Source organism: Mustela putorius, unplaced genomic scaffold (assembly GCF_011764305.1).
Source record: "Mustela putorius furo isolate JIRA1106 unplaced genomic scaffold, ASM1176430v1.1 tig00000450_pilon_pilon_pilon, whole genome shotgun sequence".
NCBI classification, from domain to species: Eukaryota; Metazoa; Chordata; class Mammalia; order Carnivora; family Mustelidae; genus Mustela; species Mustela putorius.
The window spans coordinates 9,261,019-9,286,124 of NW_025421385.1; the positions used below are offsets into that span (position 1 = coordinate 9,261,019).

The 25,106-nt window shown below is 50.6% G+C and overlaps 1 protein-coding gene across 5 annotated transcripts in view; it reads right to left on the reverse strand.

The window, feature by feature from the left end:
• The window catches only part of SYNJ2 (synaptojanin 2), a 94,940-nt gene that overhangs the window by 8,962 nt on the left and 60,872 nt on the right, over positions 1-25,106 (reverse strand). For 4 of the 5 annotated variants that reach the window (XM_045080120.1, XM_045080119.1, XM_045080122.1 and 1 more), the window contains 14 exons: positions 24,290-24,439; positions 24,049-24,214; positions 18,402-18,593; positions 16,987-17,068; positions 16,091-16,231; positions 14,346-14,538; positions 12,045-12,203; positions 10,310-10,466; positions 9,201-9,318; positions 5,210-5,428; positions 5,016-5,094; positions 4,297-4,465; positions 3,680-3,853; positions 1,188-1,322 (listed from right to left, as the gene is read on the reverse strand). In XM_045080120.1, the coding sequence (XP_044936055.1) occupies positions 1,188-1,322; positions 3,680-3,853; positions 4,297-4,465; positions 5,016-5,094; positions 5,210-5,428; positions 9,201-9,318; positions 10,310-10,466; positions 12,045-12,203; positions 14,346-14,538; positions 16,091-16,231; positions 16,987-17,068; positions 18,402-18,593; positions 24,049-24,214; positions 24,290-24,439 (2,134 nt within the window). The remainder of the gene's footprint in view (positions 1-1,187; positions 1,323-3,679; positions 3,854-4,296; positions 4,466-5,015; positions 5,095-5,209; positions 5,429-9,200; positions 9,319-10,309; positions 10,467-12,044; positions 12,204-14,345; positions 14,539-16,090; positions 16,232-16,986; positions 17,069-18,401; positions 18,594-24,048; positions 24,215-24,289; positions 24,440-25,106) is intronic. The other variant, XM_045080121.1, reaches the window with a different exon arrangement.

Consider the following 25,106-nt stretch of genomic DNA (forward strand, 5'->3'; position numbering starts at 1 on the left):
TCCTGGGATCGAGCCCCGCATCGGGCTCTGTGCTCAGCAGGGAGCCTGCTTCCCCCTCTCTCTCTGCCTGCCTCTCTGCATACTTGCCATCTCTCTCTGTCAAACAAATGAATAAAATCTTTAATAAATAAATAAATAAATAAAGGAATCTTAAAAAAAAAAGAACATGTGAAGACACAGACATTAGATGAAAGACAAAGGACCAAACAATGGATACCAGTTTTGTAAAAAAAAATAAGTAACTACGTGCAGATACAGATGTATTTAATTAGAAAAAGGCTAGAAGTCTTGTGGTTAACAATTGCTATTTGTAGACAATCAAGTGAATTTAAAAATTTTATTTTTTGTATTTACCTACTTTTATAAATTTCCACAATATAATATAAATTTTTTCTTTTTATTTATTGTTCTATTGTCTGAGTGTTAACTCAGAAAAGGAAAGAATATGCTTAAGAAGTCACATGCTTCCAGCTTGCCATCGAGGACTATTGTGACATGAACCAAGATGAACCCAATGAGAAGGTAAAGCCTGAGGGAAAATCCGTGTGTCTGACTGCCATGCTTTTGGGGTGCGGGGCGGGGAGGGAAGTAAACAATAGAGGTAAAACAGAAAGTGCTCCAAAGCACGTCACCAGTGTCTTTTCAGGTCATTAAGGGAAGCTTGAGGGGCCAAGGACAGCTGTGGAGGAGACAGGAAGAGGAGTGCTGTCCTCGGAGCTGGGCTGAGAAGGGCCCATCTTCAGGCCACCAAATGTCAGGGACAGCAAGCGTGGGCCCACAGAAGCCAGGATGCCTGGGGTGTCGGATATAGGGTTCACTGGAGCCCTGGGAAATGGGGAGGGACAGCAGGTGCAGACAGAAGGTTACTTCTATGGGGCTGCCGAGGAAGGTGCTAGAAGGTCTTTGCTTGCTGCCCCTGCCCCTCAATTTTCCATTCTCTACCATCTCCAACAGAAAGCCCAGAGCAAACCACAGCTACGGGAAGGCCAACAGCTGGGTAAAAAGAGCCACATAGTTCGCCGTGAGAAACACAACTATTTCTGGAATCGACCCAGAAAGGAGCCTGAGGAGAAGATGCTGGGGACCCGGGTGAGGCAGCAGCGACTCAGAGGCAGGTGCTGAGTAGCGGGAAAGGGGTGGTTATTCCCAGCAGGCACGGCGGCAAGCCGAAAGCAACAGAGTCTTACTTGGAGGGGGGGGTCTCTGCGGTGGGTGAGGCGGCCGAGGCCGAGTGGGCACCGACAGAGACCTGCTTGGAGAACGGTGCCGGAAATCTCCACCTGCTTCCAGCTCCTGCTTTACTGCCACCAGCTCAGCGCCATCTGGAGGACACGGCGGAACGCGAGTGAGGCGTGAGGCAGGGCTCAGATTTTTGTCTGCGCGGAACCGACTGTGCAGGAGGGTCCCCCTCCCTCCCGCAGAGCAGGGGTCCCCCCTCTCTGCCTCTGCTGACATGGGAGGGCGGGGCGGCGCCCAGTGCCTGCTTGGAACAGGAGATGAACTGTAGACAAGGCTTTCTGTCCAGGCATGAGACACACGGAGATGTGTCCAAGCGTAGGGTTAGGGTTATTTCCTTCTGAAATAACGAAGGAGACTCACACGGAGAAGAGGAGACAGTTGGAAGACCAGAGCCCCTCGGTTTGAATTCCTCACTCTAACACAGGACAGCTGCTTTGGAGGCTGAGAACGGTCACCGCCTCTGCCCCTGCCATCCCGGGGCAAGCTCCTGGAATGGGGGGTCCCTGCTCACGCATCAAGCCCCAAGTACTGTCACCCACTGCCAGCTCCTGCACAGGTGATCGACCTCCTGCCTTGTCCTGCAAATACCGTCTAAGGCTAGGAGGCACATGAGGAGGTGACCACTCTGATTTTTATTATACATTTATGACATGTAAGTTCAGGAACACAGCAGGTCCCTCTCCCACACTAAGACGTAGCCTGATGCATTTTATTTTCACTCAGACACTCCACCCCTCACATTTCCACCAGCTCAAACCCATGTAATTCTGAGGTTGGAGCTGGAAAGAGGCAGGGCTTCTCCTTCTAATAGGAAGCATCGAGAACATGCCTTCACACCCGCCAGGTGGCAAGGTCACCCACATAGCCCCGTGCTCTCCTAATTTTTCATTCCAAGAGGCTTTGGTGCCCATATGTGCCCTCCCCTCAAGGGGCTTCCTGAACGACGGCCACTCCCACAGAAAAGGACCTCCGGCTGTCTGAAGGGCATTCCCTTCGGCCCCTTCTATCCGGGCAGGAGCCCTCTGGATGTGCAGGGCACAGAACCACCTCGGTTGGGCGGCCGTCCCCAAACCCAGCCCTGCGTCTCAGTCACCTGGGGAGCTTCATGAGATACCAGATTTCCAGCGTCCCAGCCCCACCCCCCGCCAAACCCCCATCTCCATGACCGAGCTCTGCAAGTGTACCTTTAAGAGGTCCCGATGGCTCAGTGCAGCCAGGCTCCTAACCACCCTTGGGACCATGGCACAAAGGGACTTGGGGTGTCTGCACCTACCCCAGCAAATTACCTTCCCTGGGAAACCTCTCAATTCACTTTCAGCCTATTCTGTATTCTCAGCTGCAGCTCATGGCAACTTTCCGAACCTACTAGACAAAGCTTTCCTCCAACGGGGGAGGCACCATGAGCAGCAGCGGGAAGGCTCTTGTAGCCGTGGCAGAGTCTGGGGCTGGAGCACAGACAGCCCCCCTTTCCAGCCCGGGAAAGGCCAGCAGGCTTTACAACTTATTCCAAAGGGCCGTTACACTATGTAACCTAGGGCTTTGCAGTTTTTAATCTGCGGGACTTTCTGACCCTCTTTGCTTAAGTCTCAAATGATAGAATGATGCTAATGTATCATATTACTGTGTAATAACATGTTACAGGAATGTAACAAGACCTCAGCACTCAGGACATAGATGCTGGACCCCAGGGGGTGTGCTAGAGTGAAATACATCAGATGTAGAAAGACAAGCATGATTTCACTTACATGTGGAATCTAAAAAAATAAAACAAACAACAGCCAAGAACAAAAACAAAAACAAAATCCAAACCCAGAAAGAGACTCATACCTACAGAGGACTGGTGGTGCACTAGGGGGTGAGATGTGGGTAGGTGAAGGGGATTAAGAGACACAAACTTCCAATTTAAAATAAGTCAGTTACAGGGGTGAAAAGTATAGCATAACAGTCAGTAACACTGTTTCAATATTATATGGGGACAGATGGTAACCGCACACAGTGTAATGTACAGAATTCACTAAGTTGTACACCTGAAACCAATATAACATGGCATGTCAATTATATTTCAATTAAAAAATAATTATGTCTCTTATGGGAAACAAACATCGTGAGGAGGAAAAACGGAATTACAAATGTGAAGCCAGTTCAGGGCTGTGGCCATTTAAACATCCGGAGGAAACAGGAATTACCATGGATCTGGTGTGCTATAGCAGTACCAGCGGTTTAAAAAAAAAAAAGTAAATAAAAAGCACTGGAGAAAGTCAATGTGGTGTAGCTGGACATGGGCCCAGAGCCCATTTTCCACCCACTTGCTAGGTCTTGTGGTTTCAGCACTGGCGTGGGCCGTGAACACATAATTGTGGCCTCGTGCAAAGCCCTGGCACTGAGAGAGAGAGCGGATTCGATGCCCGAGGCTCTTGAGGAAAGGGAAGGGCCAAGCTACCTTTGTAGGTCGGGTGCTGCTTCTTCTTGTTGAGCGCAGGTGACTTGCTGGCAGGCACCGCGGCTGTGGGGCTGGGGGCTTCAGAGAGGCTGTCCCCGCCCATCTCCCCGTCGGAGACCACAGGCTGACTTAGCTCATCCACCAAATAGTCTTCGTCATCTTCCAGGATATCCCCTTGGGGAGGAAATGTCACAGTGCACAATGAGGGTAAATAGCACATCTGTCACCATCTGGGCTTGCTGCTCGGCGTCAGGAGGCCTGTGGCCCAGCTTCAATGGGTACGCATCAACTGGTACAGAATTGTCCGCATCAACTGGTACAGAACCCCAGTTCCATTCAGGCCTGAGACACGGAGTGAGCCCAGCCCAGAGAGCCTCAAAGCCACTGTCCTCACTGTCATTTCAGACGGCTCCAGGGCTTACTGACCGCTACAGGCATCTCCCTCAGATGTGCACAGTGCCCAGCTTAGCTTGGGAATACAGTGCGTGTGCCCCAAGGACCCTCTGTCACCTTTAGGTGTGAGAAGGGGTCTTGAAAATCTCATGCTGGTTGTGGGAACTTCTTGCCTGCTGGCCTTGCCACAATGACCAAGAAGAGGTCCTTGCAGAGGTACTCACCCTCTGACTCGTAGTCCAGAGTTGTGAAGTCGAAGTTTTCCTCCAGCAAACAGGAATTGGCAGTGGGAGACATGGAGGCCATGCTATCCCGTTTTCGGATGATCTCCTCTTGCAAACCTTTCAGCCAGTCCTTGGTCTTTGGTCTGATCTTCACGGCTCTGCCTTTCACCTGCGAGGACAGAGTGGCCATCTGAGAAGGGAGTACAGATCTTACAACCACCTCCTTTGCTCTCAAAGGGCATCCTGCTCAAAATCATGCATAAGGAGTAGGCCAATCTTCCTGTTTTGCAAGAAAAGTTGAGGGCCTAGACCTCAGGCAAGATCAGCAGAGCTCACATTTGGTCTAACTAAAAGTTGAATCATCATCTCCAGCTTTTCATCCCATGTGAACGTAAAGCCAGGATATTATCAAAATGGAAACTACCTGTACCCTGTAGATTCCAAAATACACCGTCTAATGAGAAGAATAGCAAATGCCCTCCCACGTGCAAGTGTGAGCCGCGACAGATCCAGTGATTCAGGGGGATCTACCCTCTAACATTTGCTCTTCCCTCCAGATTCTGCAAATGGCTAGGGTTGGACATTAGAGACCTCAACGAGGAGACCAGGAACAGACACCAGAAGGAAGGGTGCTAGTTAGCTCCTGCCCTCATGTGGTGCCCAGAAAACTCTGGGGAGTTAAGCAGCCCCTGTGCCATGGGGGACCGAGCATGACTCACCTTCATACCATCCACATCCAGGACGCTGAGAGCTGAGTGACTGTCTGCAAAAGTCACCAGCATCTGCCCTTGGTTGATCCTGGAATAAATGAGATGTACCAAGTCAATGGCAAGAACGATCGGCAGCTCTCGTGGTTCTGGCTGGTGATATATCTAAGAGGCACACGGGACCCATCCCAGCCAGGCGCTAGTACCTGACGAGAACGATGGTCCCATAATTGCCCAGGGTCTGCATGAGCTCTGCGCGCACGTCTTCAGGAAACTCGTTTTTCTCCTCTAAGGTCGGTGACTGAAGGTTGACTACGACAGTGGCATCCAGGGGGCCCTGGAAAGAGGACACTTCCCGGAACACTGTCTCCCGAGCACCCACATCAACTTCTTGAACTTCCACCTCCACGACTGCCAGCACAGGTCTGTGTTAGATAGGGAGGGAAGACAGGTGATGGGTGACGGGGCCGAGGAGGGCCCAGTCCCCAGAGATCCACTGTCGAGAGTGAACATCCATGGCCCGTGGGTGTGGCCCCAGCCCGGCATGGAGCCTGGCTGTCCTGTCCTAGGCTTTCCGACTCTATCTTTGGCCAACCTTAGCATTGCCTTGACATTCTTGCTTAAGGATGATTTGGAGAAAACAGCACTGGCTCTTAGCTGAGATTTTTCTACGTGGTATTACTCAGCACTGCCGAGGATAGAGAGAAGTGGGAATTCCCTCTTGGCTAGGGGTTCAAGTTTTTGGAGGGCTATTTGGCAATTGCTGTTAAGAATCTCAATAATGTTCATCTCTTTCAACCTACTAATTTTAATTCTAGGCCTTTTTTCTAAGAAAGTGATCAGAGAGGCATACAAAGATTTGTACACAAGGATAATTGTTACAGCACTGTTGATGGAAGTGGAAAGGGGAAACACTAACTGTGCCATAATAGGGAAACGGTGATGGTGCGGCCATCTGATAATATTTTATACAATTAATAAGAATAATGTCAGAGAAGCCAAGTTGACATACCCAGGAAAATAGATCAGCAAGAAATAATGCAGTCATTGTTTATTGCCATTGTGATACAGGGGTGGATTTACTCCCTTTGCAAAAATTTAGGAAATCCTCTATTATGAAGATTACATAATTTTTTTTTTAAAGATTTTTATTTGTCAGATTGAGAGAGAGAGAGTGCACAAGCAGAGTGAGAAGCAGTCAGAGGGAGAAACAGGATCCTCACTGAGCAAGGAGCCCGACCCGGGACTTGATCCCAGAGGCCCTGGGATCATGACCACAGACAAAGGCAAACACCCAACCATCTGAACCACCCGGGTGCCCCGATTATGTAATCTTCTTGAAGACATTTACAATACAGTGTTAAGAGGAAACAAAACATAAGAGACAATAGTAGATCATATGATGGTAACCCTGAAAACCAGGGACATGGCAAAAATGAGGAGATGTGAATGATAATCAGTGTGTTTCTCACACATTTATGTTGCAATTGTTAGATTTTTGGTTTGGGGGTTTTTTTGGGGGGGCATCTAGAAGAAAAAAGATGGGGAAAATCTGATGCCGGGATAGGCACTAAGTGAGAGGCAGAAAACCTCTTCCCACGAGCCGCGCGTGCAGATGGGAAGCGCGGTGACTGAGGAAGCAGGTGCAGGTGCCCGCGGGCCACGCCCCCAGCAGGAATGCAAATGGGCTACGGAGAAGTGGGCCGCCTGGGCGAATCTGCAGAAGATGAGGCTGGCCGGGAAAAGCCAGTCCCCCTCATTTTGATCCCATTGATGCTTAGAATGATGAAATTAGGGAAAGAGAGGAAAAGAGCAGTGGCGGACAGGGGTTAGGGAGCAGACGGCTGTGGAAAGGCGCCAGGAGGCACCCTGTGGTGAAGGAGATGTTCCGTATCTTGACAGTGACTTTGTTGCTACAGAGTGACAGGACCTCCTCACCGTGGGGCCTGGGGAAAGTGCATGCACGCTCCCCATATTATTCCTTACAACCGCACGCCAGTCTAGAATTATCTCAACATAAAACGTTTAACTTAAAAATATACATGCAGGGGCGCCCCTGGTGGCTCAGTGGGTTAAGCCTCTGCCTTCAGCTTAGGTCATGATTCCAGGGTCCTGGGATTGAGTCCTGCATCAGGGAGCCTGCTTCCCTTCCTCCTCTCTCTCTGCCTGCCTCTCTGCCTACTTGTGATCTCTGTCAAATAAATTAAAAAAAAAATCTTAAAAAAAATAAAATAAATGCAGTAAGGCAACATGGTAAGTCTGCAAGATATAATCCTAATGTTCTCTATGCATGTGTGTGTGTGTGTGTGTGTAAAAAGGTGTCGGCACTGGGCACACATCACACACAGGCTAACATTTTGGTGTAAAAGCTTCTAACATGCGTGGAAAATGCAGAAGACACCTAACAGACCATTATAGACATTGTCTCAGAGGAACTACGGAGGGTTTGTTTGCGCCTGTATTTCTCCCTTAACGGCCAGTAACTGAGGGCTCTGCTTTTGTCATCAGAAAGATCTGCAAATGTTGAAGACCCTCTTCAAACCAGCTCCTGGCATCCCAGCTGAGCGAAGGCAGCTCCGTCCTTCTGGCTGCTCAGACCCAGCTCTGGGAGCCTCCTCAAGTCCCCCCGCCCCCACAAACACACACACACACATGCATGCGACACACTATCCAACCCTTACGCAATTCTGCGGGCTCCACTTTCAAAGTCTATCCAGAACTCATCCACATCTCGCCATGGCGACCCGTGACCACCTGGTCCAAGGCTGTCACTGTTTCTTCCCTTGCCTACTGTGCCAGCTTCTTCCTTGGACCCACTGCACTCTCTTTGGCTGACTCTGTCAACACCTCGTCAGATGAGGCCACTTCTCAGTCCGAGGAAAACCCGAACCCCACGTTTTTGGGCCCATAGGCTTCCACACGGCCTGCGCTGCTGCCCAGCTTCTAGGACTTCCTCTACTCTTTCCATTCCCCCTCGATTCTCTGGATCCCTGAAGGTTCACAGCCTCGCTCCTCACCCTGGAATGCTCTCTCCCTGACACCGCTATGGCTCACACTCTCTCTTCTTTCAGGTCTGGCCTCCATGGTCATCCTATCTGAAAGGCCTTCCTTGAACGCCAACCCTTTTTCTGAGTCTCATCATTACCATTTTTCCTTTCACGTTTGTTTACTGTCTGTCTGTCCTCACTAGACAACTTCCCGGGAATGTGGTCTTGTCTGTTTTGTTCTCTGTCAATCCTCAGTGCCAGCAATAGGGCCCAGTATTCAAGGTCTTTCAGGGAATAGTGGTTAAAGGCGTTGCTTCTAAAGACACTCACTGAACTAGCAAACCTATAGTTCTCTGTAGAAAGTCCCATAACCGGAGATTCCCCAAGGTTTGTTTCTAGGTATGTATTTGCAACAACAGGTTTCTTAAGAATTTAGAGTATCTAAAGATTTGCACCTCCTGGCTGACCAGCTCTTCACTACCAAATCTCTCCTAATTTCTTTCCTTGTAGAAGGTTAAAACGACAGGCTAGTTTTGGTAGCAGCCACGGGAAGAGCAAATCCTTCCTATTTCCACCCCGCAGCCATCCTCGGTCTCTTTCAAGATACTCCACGAGACTAATCGCCCTCCTTGGCTGGTCCCAGCACACACCGACAGCTCAAAGCATCAAAGAACTCAGATCCAACACTTAAAAACCCTTTGGCATTTGCAATGATAAAATATTAGAGAAAAAAAATTTAAAAAAAAATTTAAAAATTAGAAAAAAAATCAGAAAAAAAAAATTACCAGCAGGTGAATGAGTACATTCCATGGACATATTCAGTAGAATACTGGACAGCAATTACGAGGGAATGAGCCAGGTCTGTAATATCAACGTGACTGTGTCTCAAAGCCATTAAGTGACAAAAAAAAAAAAAAAAGCAAGGTGTGCAGTGACGTCATTTATGGGAATTTCAATGACAAAATAGGCTGCACCTTTGCGATTTTTATCCCTGAAGTCATTTATGATGTGAGCAATTGCCATGCTAACACGGATTAAATCTTGGTGGAGGGGACACAGCTAGTGGTCACCCTCTTCTTCGTTCTTTGATATCTTTCACACGCGTGCACACACGCATTCCGCAGGGGACGGCGTGTCCGTCACTGCAGGGAGCAGCAGACGCCGCTTTCCACAGCCCAGGACAACATGCCGGCGGCAGCGAGGACTGTACCTGTGATCAGATGCTTGGAGCTCGGCTCGGCCGTAATACTTGAGGGCACCAGGAGACCAGGAATGTCTGACGGTGCTGTCAGCCTCTACGTCGTTGTCTAGAAGGTTGAGTTCTCCAGCTGCTCGCAGAGGTTCCAATCAAGAGACCCACACACAACACAAAACGGTATCAACATACGAGAATGCCGACAGGAAGCTCGCGCCAGGGGTCTACCACACGGACATGCCTGTCTCAGACCCGTTTGCTCTAACCTGAGCTGGCTTGGGCGGGGGTGGGGAGGGAAGGAGGTCAGGGTCGGGGAGAGGGGGTCTGGGGGAGAGAATGTCTGTAGATGATCCAGCGCTGCTACGCCCTTCCCAGGGGACAACCCGAGCGGGTGTGCAGACGTAGCTGTGGGGTTCCCTCCCAGGGGCTACAGGAGCACAGGAAGTCTGCAGCCCTGTGTGTAGGCAAAGCCAAGGCCAAGGACATCACAGTATGCCTGCTTTTTGATGCCTGGACAATGTCCACAGACGTCCAGAGACTGATCTGAATGACGGGATTCCCTGGCTTTGAAATCCCTGCACCCATCTTGCCAGAAAAGCAGAGCTGTTTCACCTCCCGGTGCCCTAATCCACCACCCTTCCTGGTGTGGCGTCGCTAGCAATTCAAGACGTCTTCGACAACGGACTGAGAGAAAACGCTCCTTTCCTGCGTCCGGCTCACGTTCAACGCAGAGCTGGGGCCTGAAGCAGGTCAGCGTTTGGTTGAATTAAATGTGAGGGATGATGTGCACGTGTGTAAGAGGGACAGTCGCTGGAGGGGAAGAGCCGAGGCCTCTCTCCTTGCTGTCCGCCCAGAACAGAAGGCAGACGGCGCGGGGTGTGTGTGTCAGGCAGGGGGAAGGGGACAGCCATGGTGCAGGACGGGGAAAGCCAGGGGGTTCCCCAAAACACAACTCCCAAAGCTTAGGGGCTCCCATCTGGAATGAGTTTCCTATAGTTCTGGCTCCAGACAGTTGTCATTTATACAGCAAAGCGCGCCGCGCTGAATGAATGGGACCGACTTCCCCTCTGCACTATCGAGCGCGCAGCCTCAACCACCTCCGAACGCTCGCACATCTCACGCACCTGTCCTGTCAAAAGAGTGCCTCTTCCTCCACCACAGGACCCTGTCTGTCCAGGCAGGGGTGCGGCACTTGTCACTCGTGTCGTAGGCGGCCGAGCCAACATCATACTTGTAGGTGGGTCCAAAATTAATGGTGCCTTCATGAAAGTCTTTAAAAATCTATCGGGTGAAAAGACCAAGACCACCTTAGCTCTTCTAGATTCTGTACGTCACACGCAAAAACCCAAAATAATAAAGCACGTTCCGGAGTGCTCTAGTCCTAAAAAAGACAGAATCTGCCTTGTAGTTGTAAGTATGTTTACAACTGAACACGGGCGTGCTATTTCATTAGCAGGAGAGGGGTGGCTGCTCATTCCACTGACTTACACACCACCCCGGGATCTCCCACCCAGCTCGGGTACCCGAGGTACCACCGTCCACGTCAGTGCCCGGGAGACAGGGGAAGGCGCGAGGCGAGGATCCCAGCTGTCCATCTGCTCAGCGTCAGCGCAATGCCCGGCCCGACCCGACCCGACAAGGCCTTCGTTGACATTCGCTAACTCAGTGAGTTGCGTCAACGGAAGCCCAGACCTGAAACTGAATTCTGTTTCTGTTTGGCTCTAGATCTAGCCCCAGCACTGTGAGACGACCCTGGAAAGACCTCACTACTTCTCTCCGGGCACCTGCAGGACGGTGTGGACAGCACCAGTAGAGGGGAGAAAGAAAAACCTGCTCTAGACAGGGAAGGTGTGGTTCCTTTTCCGTCGGGCCACCCCTCAGCAATCCACGTCCGTGGCAGGCTGAGCCGGGAGTGAACAGGAAACCGCAAAGAATGTCTGACTCTTGCTGTAGGGGAGACCTCAACGCCTCCGGACACGGGACCAGCCGCTTGATTTTCAAAAGGTAAACGGAGCGCAGCTGTGCTCCCGTCAACTCCCCCGCCGGCTACAAAGCTAACAGGCAACCAAACGAGCAACAGTATTAGCTGGAGAAGATGTTCTGGATCACCTGGAGGTTGGCCAGGGTGACCTGGAGGAACTAAGAGCAGATCCATACTTGAATCTTTCCTATCACGTCACTAAAAAAAAAGCACATGGTGGGGGGGGCACCTGGTGGCTCACTCAATTGAGCATCTGACTCTTGATTTCTGCTCAGGTCATAATCTCAGGGTCATGAGATCAATCCCTCTTGGGCTCCATGCTCGGTGGGAAGTCTGCTTGAGATTCTTTCCCTCTGCCCCTCCCCCACTCATGTTCCATCTCTCTACAAGAAATCAATAAATCTTTAAAAAAGAAACCACACATGGATCATATAGGGGATAAACGTGAGCTCTGTAGCTTGACAGCTGTGGGCGGCATTGTGACTCTGTGTACTGTGTGACCTTGGGCTCATGGGACCTGGGCCTCAGTCTTCTTGTCTATAAAATGGGTACAGTACTGAATTTATAGGATGGCCCTGAGGATTATCTGCCCAAATTGGTGTATAAAGTATATCAAGTATTGTTCTAACATGTTAGTGTGCTTGCCAATGAGAAACAGAGATCTCATGAAAACAGAGTACTGGAATGTCACTTGATGGCCAAGTATATGTAAGGACAGCCAGCCCTGTGAGGCTGGCCTGGACATGGGGTGGGGTGGGCTTGCCCGCACCGGTGTTCAGCAGCCTCACCACACTGTGGTCATTGCAGACATGTACCCCTCACCCCCAGGAGCTCTGACTCCAATGGAGCACAGCTATGGGCTCAAGAGTCCAACTTACTTTCCCACTTGATTTCTGTAGCTGCAGCTGATCAAATTCCAGAAGTTTCTTCCAGTCTTGGCGTTTGACAAAATAGAAGACTTCCTCATAAGTGAGGTCGATGCGGTAGTTGAAATCGCCGCACCAAAACACATAATCGTGAGAAAAAATGTTTCTTCCCTGTTTCAAGAAAATCACAGTCATTCTGGCCCACCTTGCAAAGGAGTGGGAGAGGGGGAGGAAAGCTCACCAGGCAGATGACAAAGATGTCTTTCTCCCTAAAAAGCTACTTAACGAAAGACTTCACAGAGAGTACCTCATCTTTCCTTAATCCTGTACACCTGCTGGGGAGCTTTTCTAGCTATCTTCATTTTAAATGACGGTGTTTCTGAGTGGTTTAGGGAAAGTTCCTATCTAATGGGGAACCACGACTGCCCGTCTTCACTGCGCCGGTCCCAGCTCTGAGACCAGGCTGTGTTCCTGCTTTCCTTACATCTACATCCAAAGACGAGTTGTCCAAACATTCAGTGTTATGAGGCTTACAAACATCAAAAGGTCCAGAATGTGCAACTTTGTAAAATGTCACGGATTTTATCCATTTTCCTCCTGTGACACTCTATCCCTTTCTTCCCTCCCCCTGCCCTGTCTGGCTCACCCTGAGCCTGTGGTCCCCAGCACAACCCTGGAGAGTGTGGGACCCTCGCCCTTCCCTCCCTGCCATGAATCACAGTGCCAACAACAGCAGCCACAACACACCACCCCTATCGCCCATGCACCTGTGCTGGGCTCTGTTCTGGGGGCACACTGCCCTCACAGCAACCCTGTGAGGCACGCACTGTTGGTTCTCCTTTAGATAAAAATAAAAAGTTCAAAAGAACCTGCTGCAGTTACACCAATGTATAATAAAGGCAACTTTGGACTCAGATCTGCCTAACTCCAAAATCTGTTTCTACTATCCTCATGTGGCATCTCCAGTCTAATCGGGACAGAAGATTAACATGACCACAACCAAATCAATAAGTGCGTAGAGCACTGCTTGCCCGACAGAACATTCCACAGTGATGGAAATGTTCTCTGTCCACGCTGTCCAAAACAGGAGCCACCAGCCTCAAGCGGCCACCAGCAGCCACCGAGTGGCCATCAGGAAACATGGCCCATGTAACCAAAGAACTTTTCATTTTATTTAAATCCCTGCTTGAGGCTAGTCTGCTGGGCAGCTCAGGTGTAAAGTATTAACTTATACAGGTATCCTCAATATTTCTACTGAAAAAAAAAAAAGCTCTATTTTAAGCCCTTTGAATATTTTGCATGTGTCCAAAGTTTCCTATTTCAAATAGCACTTTAAGTGAGAAAGGCTGGACTTTTTTTTTTTTTTTTTAACTAAAGGAACACACAAAGAAAACATGCATCATGTCCTCTGTGGTCTGGACGACTTCATGTCGTAAATTTCCCAACTCTACGTGTTTCTTCTTTAATCCACGGCAGAGATTACAGCACTTATTAGTGAAAATGAAGGCGTTCTACCTCGAGTACTCGTGTAGCCCAGTACACAGGATGTCAGGTTTACGGGTCTATCTGGCCTCACAGGGAGGAGCTCCACCACCCAGCCAGCGGAGTCACAGACACTGGCAGAACACGTGATGGAAAGAGCTGGCCTCCGCTCACTGCAGGGAGACTGGGGACTGCACCAGGCTGAAGGTGTGCAGGCAAGCGTCGCAGGCAGGGGAACAATCGGAGTCTGGAGAGATGCCCTGGCTCTGGGATAGAAACGCCTGCCACCGCTAGAGGGCAGCGTGGCGCAGGCTGTCTGCAACCCAGCGCCCAGGAGGGAGGATGCAGACCCCTTGGTCATGAACACACAGATTTCAAAAAAATGGGCATTCTTATCTGAGCTGCAAGAGTAGGTAGGTCTGAAGACCATGACTCTTAAGAAAGACAAGTCTCCTACTGTTTGGATTCAGATGTTCTTCACTAACTTGGACAAAGCAGGGACAGTGAACAAGAAAACCAGAAAACGCACAAAAATGCCAAGAGAAATGTGGGGTGCATAAGGACATTCGGGAAACATATAATAGAGACAGGGCACAGAATACTCCAGGGACATCCCCGGGGCTTCGCTCTACTGCCCCATCCTAGGTCACGTCCCCTCCCCGGGAGCTGAGCCCCCTGGCGGCGGCAGCAGGGACCCTCCTAGAGTGGCTTCCTGTCCCCCACCCCATGCCGGCCTCTATCAGCAGCTCCGGAAACCACGTGTGTGGCGGCCGCAAGCAGGCAGCTAGCACGCGTGCCCGGGGCACATCCCAGGCCACCGTGTGCTCTCACCATTGGGAAACTCAGCTTCTGGGTGATCTCCCTGTAGTCTTCGTTCCTCTCCTTCACCTGGGACTGCCCGGCCGTCAGGTGGCTGCACACGAAGCAGAAGCTGGTGCTGTGGAACTGGAAGCGGATGCCCACGGCCCCTTTGTTCCCGGCCTTTCCCCCCATGCCCGTCTTCACCGTGTCGATGGCCACGTCCCTGCAACACACAAGGTGCACACGCAGCGGCTCCTTAGCGGCTAAAAAGGAAGAGTGTGAACCAGCTTGTGGCAGCGGGGGGCTGCGCTGTTGGGACGGCCTTCTGGGCAGCCAGGCCACCCAGTGACTCCGGACCTCTCTCCTCTCCCTGTGGCAGCCCAGAGGACCCTCTCCACTACCCCAGCTCTCAAGGGCCCCGCGCTCACAAAGGCACCTGGGAAGCTTCCCACCCTAGCCCTGCTTTGCGCTCCCAAGTTCTCCCAAGTCCCCGTCCCCCGGAGGCCGTGTGGACAGCCCTGTCCCCTGCCCACCCGTCACGGCTGCATTAAGAAACAGGAAACATCTAGTGACTGGTGCTGGGCTACCTGGTGCCTAGGCAGCCTCCTCGCAGACACCTGCTCACACATGATGCCAGGTGACAACGCACATGTGTGAGTGCACGGGTCTACAGGACGGAGCCTGAGGCACTCGGAGGCTGACACCTGCTCCCTGGGACTATCAGTGGGCAGATGAGGCGGGGGGGTAACCGGCCCAGAAGCCTACGAGCTAAGCCAGCTAAGACTGGAGGAGAGGCTGGGGTCCCAGGGCGGCTGCAGGGAAATCTGGAGCTCCTGAGTATAGCTTCCTCACTCACGGTTCAACTCTAACCTTTACCCTGACCCTGACCTTTGCCGACTTCCACTCATGCACTCTGGACACCACCCAACTGCCAGAACAAACAGTCGGGGAGACACGGACTTAAGGAATTTCCCAAAGTCATAGGTGAGGACTGTGAACAGGGAGCATAGTCCCGCTCTCCCAGCACGGGCCCTGGCATGCCTCTGGTCCTCTAAATGTTCAGAGGTGTTTAACCAGGAGGGGGCAAGGTCTAGCCTGGCATAGGCAGTGAGTTTAGCTGGGCATGGGCGGAGATTCTAGGGACATGAGTGAGAAGGTAGCAGTGGGAGGTCATGACTCATTGAGGGAAAAGGTGAATTCTTCCCAAACCTTAAAACACGCAATGCACACAGACACATGTACACACACACGCACACACACGCATACACACGCGCACACTCTTTCCTAAGAGGGCACCCATGTGCTGAGGGCTCCCTTTCTGACACACACACAGCAGCCACTAGAGCGGCGCTACGGTGGGGTGACAGCGGTAGAGGCGTTCTGCGCACACGTCTTATTCAGAACGCTTTTAAAAAGAGACAAAAGCATTGGCATTTCCCGCCGGGTTACTCAGCTCTTGGTCACAGGTTTCCTGCCTAAAACTTCAACAAGGAATCCCTTTCCTTGCACAAGACTGAGCCTGGGAGGAGAACAATCACTCCTTCTGAAGGAGTTCAGCTTCCTGGCCCGCAAGGTTCCTTCCCGCTGTGGCATTTTAATCTCCAGACAATATTCTATTCAGCCTGCTTTTTCCTCGGGGGGCTGCTACATTTATCTAGAATAATGGTGAGTCCTGATTCCTGTTGCAGGAGGGGAGGAGGGAGAGGAAGTCTGAACAAAACACCGAGACGAACAACCCCGCGTCCCCCAGATGTTCGTAAACCGAATGTTCTTACCTGATGAATGGGACATGGTATGGACGTACAAAGATATACAGACAGACGCCCACCAGCTGTGCCGAAGTCAAGAGAATGTACCTATGAGAGCGTGAGATGGCTTTCTGGAGCTGCTCACCCCACATCTTCCTGTTGGTGGTACTGGAGACGAGAAAGAAATGACGCTTCACGTTCTGCTGGAGATGGGCTCTCCCACTGACACACTCCTTCAACTCCTATTCTTCTCATAGGACTGCTGTCACACTGTCCCCTCTCCCGTGTGAGTGCCATGCTTTCATCTCCGCAGCGGGCTGTCCGTGTATTTCTGGCTGTGTCGTACACATCATCGCTCATACCGCACCCCACCCCTGCCACTAAAACCCATCACAGCACCTCGCTCCTAAGAGCTGCTGAGATCAGGTGTTATTGGTTCAGAAAGTTCCTTGAGATTAAACAAGAAAGAAAAAGTCCAGCTGACCCTATACAAAATGTCAATGCAGCGGTTTCCTTTCCTTTGTATCTGGTGTTGAGAAGAGATGCACCTTTTCCCCCACACTTCTGCTTCTCACCTTCCCCGGGAAAGGTGAGTCAACACCCGCCCCCCAGCCCGGCCATCAGCCACGCCCTCCAGGTGTGCGCACGCCAGCTCACAGCGTGACTCAGCCTCCGCACGCAGCCGAGCCCGCCCTTCCTTCGATTTCCTTAATTTGTTAAGAAAGAGGAACGGGAGCTGCACATCTGCCAGTGTATGGGCGGGGCAGGAGTGCCATCACGAGAATCCACACACCGAGGGCCACAGGGCAGGAGAGGCAGAAGCAGGACAGACCCAGTGTCCCACTCCCGGCCTGGCACCTGGCTTGGGGAACCTCGGGTGAGTTTGCGGGTACGACCCTGCACCCCCGTGCCCGGACACTCACCTGGCATTGACGATATTCCCCGCGCTCAGTTCCACCATCTCTTCAAACCCCACGGCAAATATGTCAGCCGGGCTGTCCTCATCTGGGGGAAAGGCAGGAGTTGAGGGAAATCAGCACAAGACCTGCGTTTGTGGACTCGTGGGGTGCCCCGTGTGACCCATTTGAGCCCGGGTGTGCCGCTGCGTGGGTGCACTTGTCCAGGTGGCTCCGAGAGGCTCCGTGCTGATCCTCACCTTCCCGGCGCCCACAGCCTTTCCCGGTGTCCATCCTGGGGCATCAGTGACCTCTCTAAACCTGTTCCTTTGTCTTCAGAAGGGACAGGAGCTGCCATCTCCCAAGGACGTCATGAAGCATCCATCAGAGGACATGTGTGAAGTCCCCACCCCACCCTGCGGGTAGTAAGGGCACTGCCCTGTGGGTCCTTCTTCCTTCCTGGCCACCAACACGGGCATCAGACCCAAAGGCATGTTCCACGCTTGCCCGTGTCCCTCTATACTCTGCACAGTGCGGGGCCGGGCCTTGCCTGGTTCATGACGGACTGATGGGGTCCTGGCCCCGGGGGACTGCCATTCCTGGTGGCTGGAGGAGGGGAAACCCTGTCCAGCTGGGGACCGCGGAGGTCTGCTGTGGACATGTGTTTTATGGGGAGCACAGCAAGCTGAGGCATTGCGCACCCCTCCTCTCCATGTCCCCTTTAACAGGGAAGCGGAGGAATTAATAGGACCCGTCCCCCCAGCCACTGGCCACATCTCCCAGTGCCTCCCCACCCTCTGCTACTCGGCCCCTGAGCCCTCAAGCCAGGCCGTGGCTCCCAGCACTGCAGACAGGGAGACCCGAGAGAGGGGAGGGAAGCTCCTTCAACGGGGGCTGCTCTCACGTTCTCTGCACATGTAGGGCTTGCCCCGGGGACACCATGAATAGTCGCTGCCACCACAGGAACCCCAGGAACCCTGGGCCATGGACTTGAGCCACCATGTGCCACAAGGCAGCAGAGGTGGGGGTACAGACTGCCCGGGACAGTGAGGGATGGGCTCTGGGCAAGGCTCGGGGCCGCTGCTGAGAATGGATACGGCCGAGAGGCGGATCAGGGCTCTCTTGCAGGATCTAAGGGAGCTGGAAACAGCGGCCCCACAGCCATGCTGCCTGCAGAAGAGCATTCCTGCTTCAAACCCTTGTTCTGAAGCCATTCCGTGTTACCTTCCAGGAGACTCCCCACCCCGACCACCCTGCCACACGTTCGGAAGAGACAAGGTGTCCCACGATTTTCCAGATGTGTTCTGGAAGCCCCGGGACCTTCCTGAACGCTCTGGGTGAGAACACCCACTACCAAATCGCGGGAGTCATGGGCTGCGGGGAAAGGTCAAGCCGAGGGCCCCCCGGACGCTGCATGGGCCGGTCAAGGCCGCTGTGCTCACCCTGGGAGCCCGTGAGGCCGGCGAGCCTGGGGGAGTCGAGCAGCCAGTCGGCCAGCTCGGCCGTGCCCAGGAGGTTGCTCCGGAACTGCTTGCCTCCGTTCACGTTCCAGGTCCCCGTGGCAATGCGGATCCGCTTGAAAGTCGTGAATTCTGACTGGCGCTCCGCCATGGCTCTCAGGATCCTGGGCGTCACTGCGAGGAGGCAGGAGAGGGCCCGCGTGTCCGCGCTGCACTGCCACGTGCAAAACCACGGAGGGGGCTCCCTGTCGGAGAGGGGGCTGCGATCCTACAGACGGGGTCAGGGGTGTTCCGCGAGAAGCTGGGAAGGGGCTAAAGCCAGAAGCCCCTGGGTGGCTCAGTCGGTTAAGCATCTGCCTTCGGCTCGGGTCATTATCCCAGGGTCCTGGGATCGGGCCCCATTATCAGGCTCTTTGCTCAGTGGGGAGCCTGCTTCTCCCTTTGTGCCTCCCCCTGCTTGTGCTCTCTCTCTTTCTCAAATGAATAAGTAAAATCTTAAAAAAAAAAAAAAAAAAAAAAGGCGGCTAAAGCCACCATAACCAGTACACTTCCCTGGGGCATTTTTGCGACAAAGTCCTGAAAACACAGGACCAGACAGATGTTCTTCCTCCACAGGCGTTAGCCGACCAGACCCCACAGGGAGCCTCTGCCATGGCATTTCCTCCACGATCCAGGGGGGCATCAGCGAGGGGACACTGCGACCTACCACAGTTTAAACATCCTTATCTGAAACTTGAAACAGCCTACAGCCTACCCTATCTTTGCCTTTTTTCACCCTCCATCCCTCAGGGGATGTTTCGTTGGCTTTATACTGGACTCAAGCCTTTAAAAAATCATTGCCCTGAACCAGGTCCATGCTCTGGATATCCAAAATACAGTCCATTTTTTAAACTAGCGACTTACCCCGAATAGAAGTCACGCCTACCCGTCTACTCAACAACGTGCTGTGCTACGCAGACCCTCCCGCAGCTTTGACCGAGCTGGCCTTGTCTGCGGTCGACACAAATAACCACAGTGGCTACCGGAAGCCAAGTGAGAGTCAGACCCCGTGGAAGAATGAGAGCAGCAAAGCGGCTGTGAAACCATGGTGAGCATGGGCAGATTCATTTTTCAAAAATCCCTTAATGCTTACATATTCCTATAAGGAAAAATGCTGGGTTCCCCTCTTCTTCTCCACTGAGAGCTCTATAGCATTTATAGGGTCTAGGGGATAAAGTGCCATTAAAATTCCCTCAAAGACACCTGCCCAGCTCATTCACAGGTGGAAGACAAAAACCAACCCCCCCCCAAAACCATGAACTTACAGATACAGAGCACGGACTGGGGGGTGACGGGGTTAGGGGAGGAAAAGGTGAAGGGATTCAAAAGGTACAATTATAAGTCCTGGGATGAACGTACAGCAGCGACACCAGACTTTTATGATCCTGTGTTGCGTATTTCAAAGTTGCTAAGAGAGTCGCTCTGAAATGGTCTTACAAGAAAAAAACAAACAAACAACTTTTTCGTAACTATGTGTGCATAGATATTAACTAGACTTGCTGTGATCATTTCACAACGTTCACACATATTAAATCATTATGTTGTGCCAGCTCACCTCAAATAAGGTGAGGTGAGACCTTATTTCCTTCTGATTTGCATCCCTATGACAAGTGATGCTAACATCTTCTCATGGGCCACTCCACTGCCCATATGTTTTCTTTGTAAATATTCAGGTTTATTCAGATCCTCGGCCCATTTTTTTTTTTTTTTAATCAGGTTGCTTGATTTTTTGTTGTTGCTGTTGAGTTGCAGGAGTTCTTCACATATTTTGATATTTACCCCTTATCCAATTAGGCTTTGCAAAAATCTTCTCCCATTCAGTAGGCTGCCTTTCTTTCTTTTTTTTTTTTTTTTAGGGAGGTGGAGAGAGAATCCTAAGCAGACTCCACACGCAGCATGAAGCCTGACGTGGGCCTTGATCTCACAACCCTGAGATCTCAACCTGAGCTAAAACCAAGAGTCAGATGCTAATCCGACTGAGCCACTCAAGCGCCCCTGGCTTTTTTGTTCTGATGATCTCTTCCGCCACACAGAAGCTTTACTATTTGCTGTAACTCCATCTGTTTATGTGTGCTTTTGTTTCCTTCCCTTTAGAGACAGATCCCAAAAAACATGGCTTAGAGCAAGGCTGGGGAGCTCACCACTTGTATTTTCCTCTAGAGGTTTTATGGTTTTAAGTCTTACATTCAAGTCTTTAATCCATTTTTCTGTGATTTGGCTTTTGTGTACCACTGTCGAGTTTTCCCAACATCATTTACTGAAGGGACAGTCTTTCCTTCATTGTATATTCTTGGCTGCTTTGTCATGAATTTCCTGTCCATACGAGTATGAGTTTAAATATGGGCTCTCAATTTTGTTCCATTGTCCTGTGTTTTTACCTGAATATTATATGGTTTTAATATAACTTTATAGTTTAGTTTGAAATCAGGGAGCTGGATACCTCCAGCTTTGTTCTTTTTACTCAAGATTGCCTTGGCTGTTCAGGGCCTTTGTGATTCTGTACAGATTTTAACATTATTTGTTTTAGTTCTGTGAAAAATGCCACTGGAATTTTGATAGGGATTACACTGAATCTGTACATTATTTTGGTGGTATGCACATTTCAACAATATTAATTCTTCCAAACCAGGAACACAGGAGGGCTTTCCATTTATTTGCCTCTTTCTCAGTTTTGTTCATCAGTGCCTTACAGTTTCCAGAGTACAGATCATTAATGTATAGAAATACCACAGATTTCTGTCTTTTGATTTTGTATCCTGCTACTTCACTCATGTATCAGTTCTAACAGTTTGTGTGTGGTCTTTTGAGTTGTCTATATATAGTATGTCATTTGCAAATAATGACAGTTTTATTCTTTCTAATTCTTTCTAATTTCTAATTCTTTCTTTTTAATTGGAATTAGAAAAAGAAAATTTTTCTTTTTCTTGCCTAATTCCTGTGGGCTAGACTTCTAATATACACTGAATAAAAGTGGCCAGACTAGGCATCCCTGTCTTGCTCCTGATCTCAGATGAGAAGCTTCCAGCTTTTCACCACTGAGTGTAATGTTGGCTGTGGACTTGTCATAGACAACCACCATCATTACGTTTAGGCAAATTCTCTCTACCCACTCGGTTGAGAATTTTTATCAGTTGAATTTTGTCAAGTGCCTTTTCTACATCTATTGAGATGATCAACAAGATTTTAAATTTTTATTTATTTTCAACAGGATTTTTAAAAAGATTTGAACGATAGAGCGTGAGAGCATATGTGTGTGGGGGGGTGTGGGGGGGCAGAGAAAGAGTGAGCAGCATACTCCCCACTGAGCAGGGGGCCTGACTTGGAGGGTTGATCCCAGGACCCTGAGATCATGACCCAAGCCAAAGGCAGACACTTAATTGACTGAGCCACCCAGACCCCCTGATCAGCAGGATTTTTATCTTTCATTTCGTTCATGTGGTGTATTAGTTGATTGATTTGTGGATGTTGAACCATTCTTGCATCACTGGAATAAATCCCTCCTGATTGTTGTAACTGATCCTTTGGATGTATTGTTGAATTTGGTTTGTTAATATTGCACTGTAGATTTTTTGTGTCAGTGTTCATCAGCGACACTGGCCTGCAATTTTTAGTGTGGATGCATGGCATCCTTGTCTGGTTTTGATATCAGGGTAGTGATGGTCTCATAAAATGAGTTTGGAAGTAGTCCCTACTTTTGAATTTTTTGGAAGAGAGGAGGAGGACAAGTATTTCATCTTCGAATGTTTGGCAGAATTCACGAGTGATGCTTTCAGGACATGGGACTTAACGTGTATTGGTTTTGGTTTTAATTTGTAACCACTCTATTTTATTTTTTTTTTAATCTCTTTGCCCAACAGGGGGCTCAAATTCACAACCAAGAGAGATCAAAGTGTTCTGTGTTCTACTGAGAAAGCCAGGTTCTGGGCTTGGGAGGTTTTTGGTTTCTGATTCAATCTCCTAATAATCGGTCTACCCAGATTTTTTATTTCTTCATGATCCAGTCTTGAAGAATGGTATTTATGTATCTCTTACAGGCTGTCTGAATTACGTGTAGTAGTCTCCTATGAGCCTTTGTATTTCTGTGGTGTCTGCTGTAATTTCTCCTTTTTCATTTCTGATTAGCGACATCTCCCTTTTCTTGTTTAGTCTAGCTAAAGTTTTATTGTTTTATTTTTTTCAAAGAACCAACTTGTAGATCTTTTCTGCTGTTTTTAAATCTTTATTTATTTTCCACTCTGATCTCTATTACTTCTTTCCTTCACCTGACTTTGGGCTTCATTTGCTCTTCTTTTTCTAGTTCCTTCAGTTGTACAGTCAGACTGAGCTCTCTCTGGTTTCTTGAGGCAGGCCTCGGTTGCTAGGCCCTTTCCCCACCAAAGTGCTTTTGCTGCATCCTAAAGATTATGGCCTGTTTTATTTCTATTTTTGTTCATCTCTAGGTACTTTTAAAAAATTGCTCCCTTGCTTCTCTGATGACCCACTTGTTGTTCGGTAGCAATTGTTTAATCTCTACGTTTTTGTTTTTCCAGTTTTCTTATAATTTCTAGTTTCATCCCACTGCAGTCAGAGAAAATGCCCAATAGGATTTCCGTCTTCTTAAATTTATCAGGACTTGTTTCGTGGTCTAACATATGACCTCTCCGGAACAATGTTCCATGTGCACTTACTTAAGAAGAATGTGTATTCTGCTGGCTTTTGGGTGGAATGTTCTGCTTATGTCTGTTAAGCCCATCTGGTCTAATGTGTTGCTTAAGGCTAATGTGTCTCCTTATTCGTTTTCTGTCTGGACGATATCCATTGATGTAAGTGGGATATTAAAGTCCCTGACTATTGTATTGCTGTAAATTTCTCCCTTTAGCCCCATTAATATTTAAGTATCTTAGTGCTCGTACTTTGGGTGCATATAAACTTATATACGTTATGTCATCTTGCTTAATGGACCCCTTTATCATTATGTAATGCCCTTCTTTGTTTCTTTTTAGTCTTTGTTTTAAAGTCTCTTTTTGTCGGCTAGGAGCATAGCTACACCAGCTTTCTTTTTATTTTCATTTGCATAAAACTTCTTTTTCCATCCTTTCATCTTTGGTCTGTACATTTTTTTTTTTTCTTGAGAGAGAGACAGCACGAGTGAGAGTGGGAGGGCTGGAGGGAGAGAGAGAATCTTAAACTCCATAAGCTGAGCATGGAGCCTGATGCCAGATGTGGGGCTCGATCTCATGACCCTGAGATCATGACCTGACCCGAGGTCAAGATACAGACACTGAACTGACTGAGCCACCCAGGCGCTCCTGTATGTCCTTCCGTCTGAAGAATAAACTGTTTTGTCCTGAGCCTCCTCTTGTGGCTGCACACGACTGGTCGTCTCATAAAAGAACGCAAACCACACCTGTCGGCCGCTCAGGGCACGCGGTCCAGCTGAAGTCACGGGCCAGAGGGCAGAGCACGGACGCCCCGCTCAGGGGAGTGTCTGCTACCTGCTGTTTGGGGTTATGTGAGGAGGAGAGGGAAGGGCTGGCTGGCACCTCCCCCCACCCCCAACACTCCCTCTGGGTGGCCGGGCACCATGCACGTGGAGCGGGAGCCCCCTTACCCAGCAGGGCCGTGTTGTCCAAGAGCATCCTTCCCTTGTCTGCGGACTCCTCGGTGCAGACATCCCCGACCAGCAGCAGCTCGATGGCCTCCTGCTTCAGCCCATCAAAGAAGTTGGACTGGATAGTGCGAGACACGGACCGAGCCCCATCCTTCAGCTTCCCCACCTGCCACGGGCCAGACCAGAGGCCATGAGAGGGATCCACGCAGGCCCTCCCTCTCTCCCTGCGGTCTCCCCCTACCTTGGCCTTCCCTTCCAGGGCCCGGCTGCCCGTGAACATCTTGCTAAGGCTGTGCCCGTTCAGAGACCACATGGCTTTGAAGGACTCCACGAAGCGGTCCGCGATGGGCTTTGAGTTCAGACCCAGGCTCTCGAGCTGCAGATGAAGGACCTGATGACAAGGCAGGGACAGATGTCACCATCTTCCCACCTGGAAGCTCCCACCACCCACAGCTGCTTCGGGTCTGTGTCACCAGGCACCATCCCCGTGAATCCCTTGTTTGGCAGACCGTGGATCACCCTGTGCTCCTCCAGAGAACGGGCCTCCTGGCAGCAAAGAGTGGGGCTTCCAACCACCACTCACCCAACCGGAGGCAACCTGGTCTTCACCGTGCCGGCAGACCTCCTCTGCGCCCCTTCCTCCTGACCTCCTCCCCCATGCCCAGCCCCGACCACCAGAGGGATGAATGAGAGCAATCAGGGACAGCCTGGGAGCCGGCGGTGACCCCACCCCTCCCCCCAGCCGTGAGCCAGGAGAGGTCAGCCAGGCACTGGGCCGGTAGGCAGACTCAGGTCTCCCTCCTGGGCATCAAATTCTGCCACATCTGAGCCCGCCTCACACTGCCCTCGCCCAGCTGGATATTCGCAGCAATCACTACACAGAACCACTGTTTCTCAAGGTGGCACCAGGCTCCCCTGGGTGACCATGTCCGGAGTGCATTCCACAAAGTGTGCGTACAAATAAGGCAAAGGCATCGCACGGTACGGGCAAGGCAGCTGCCCTGGCATCTGCCCCACGTTCCCCCCGTTAATAGGCTAGCCCAGTGATGTCCCCTCAT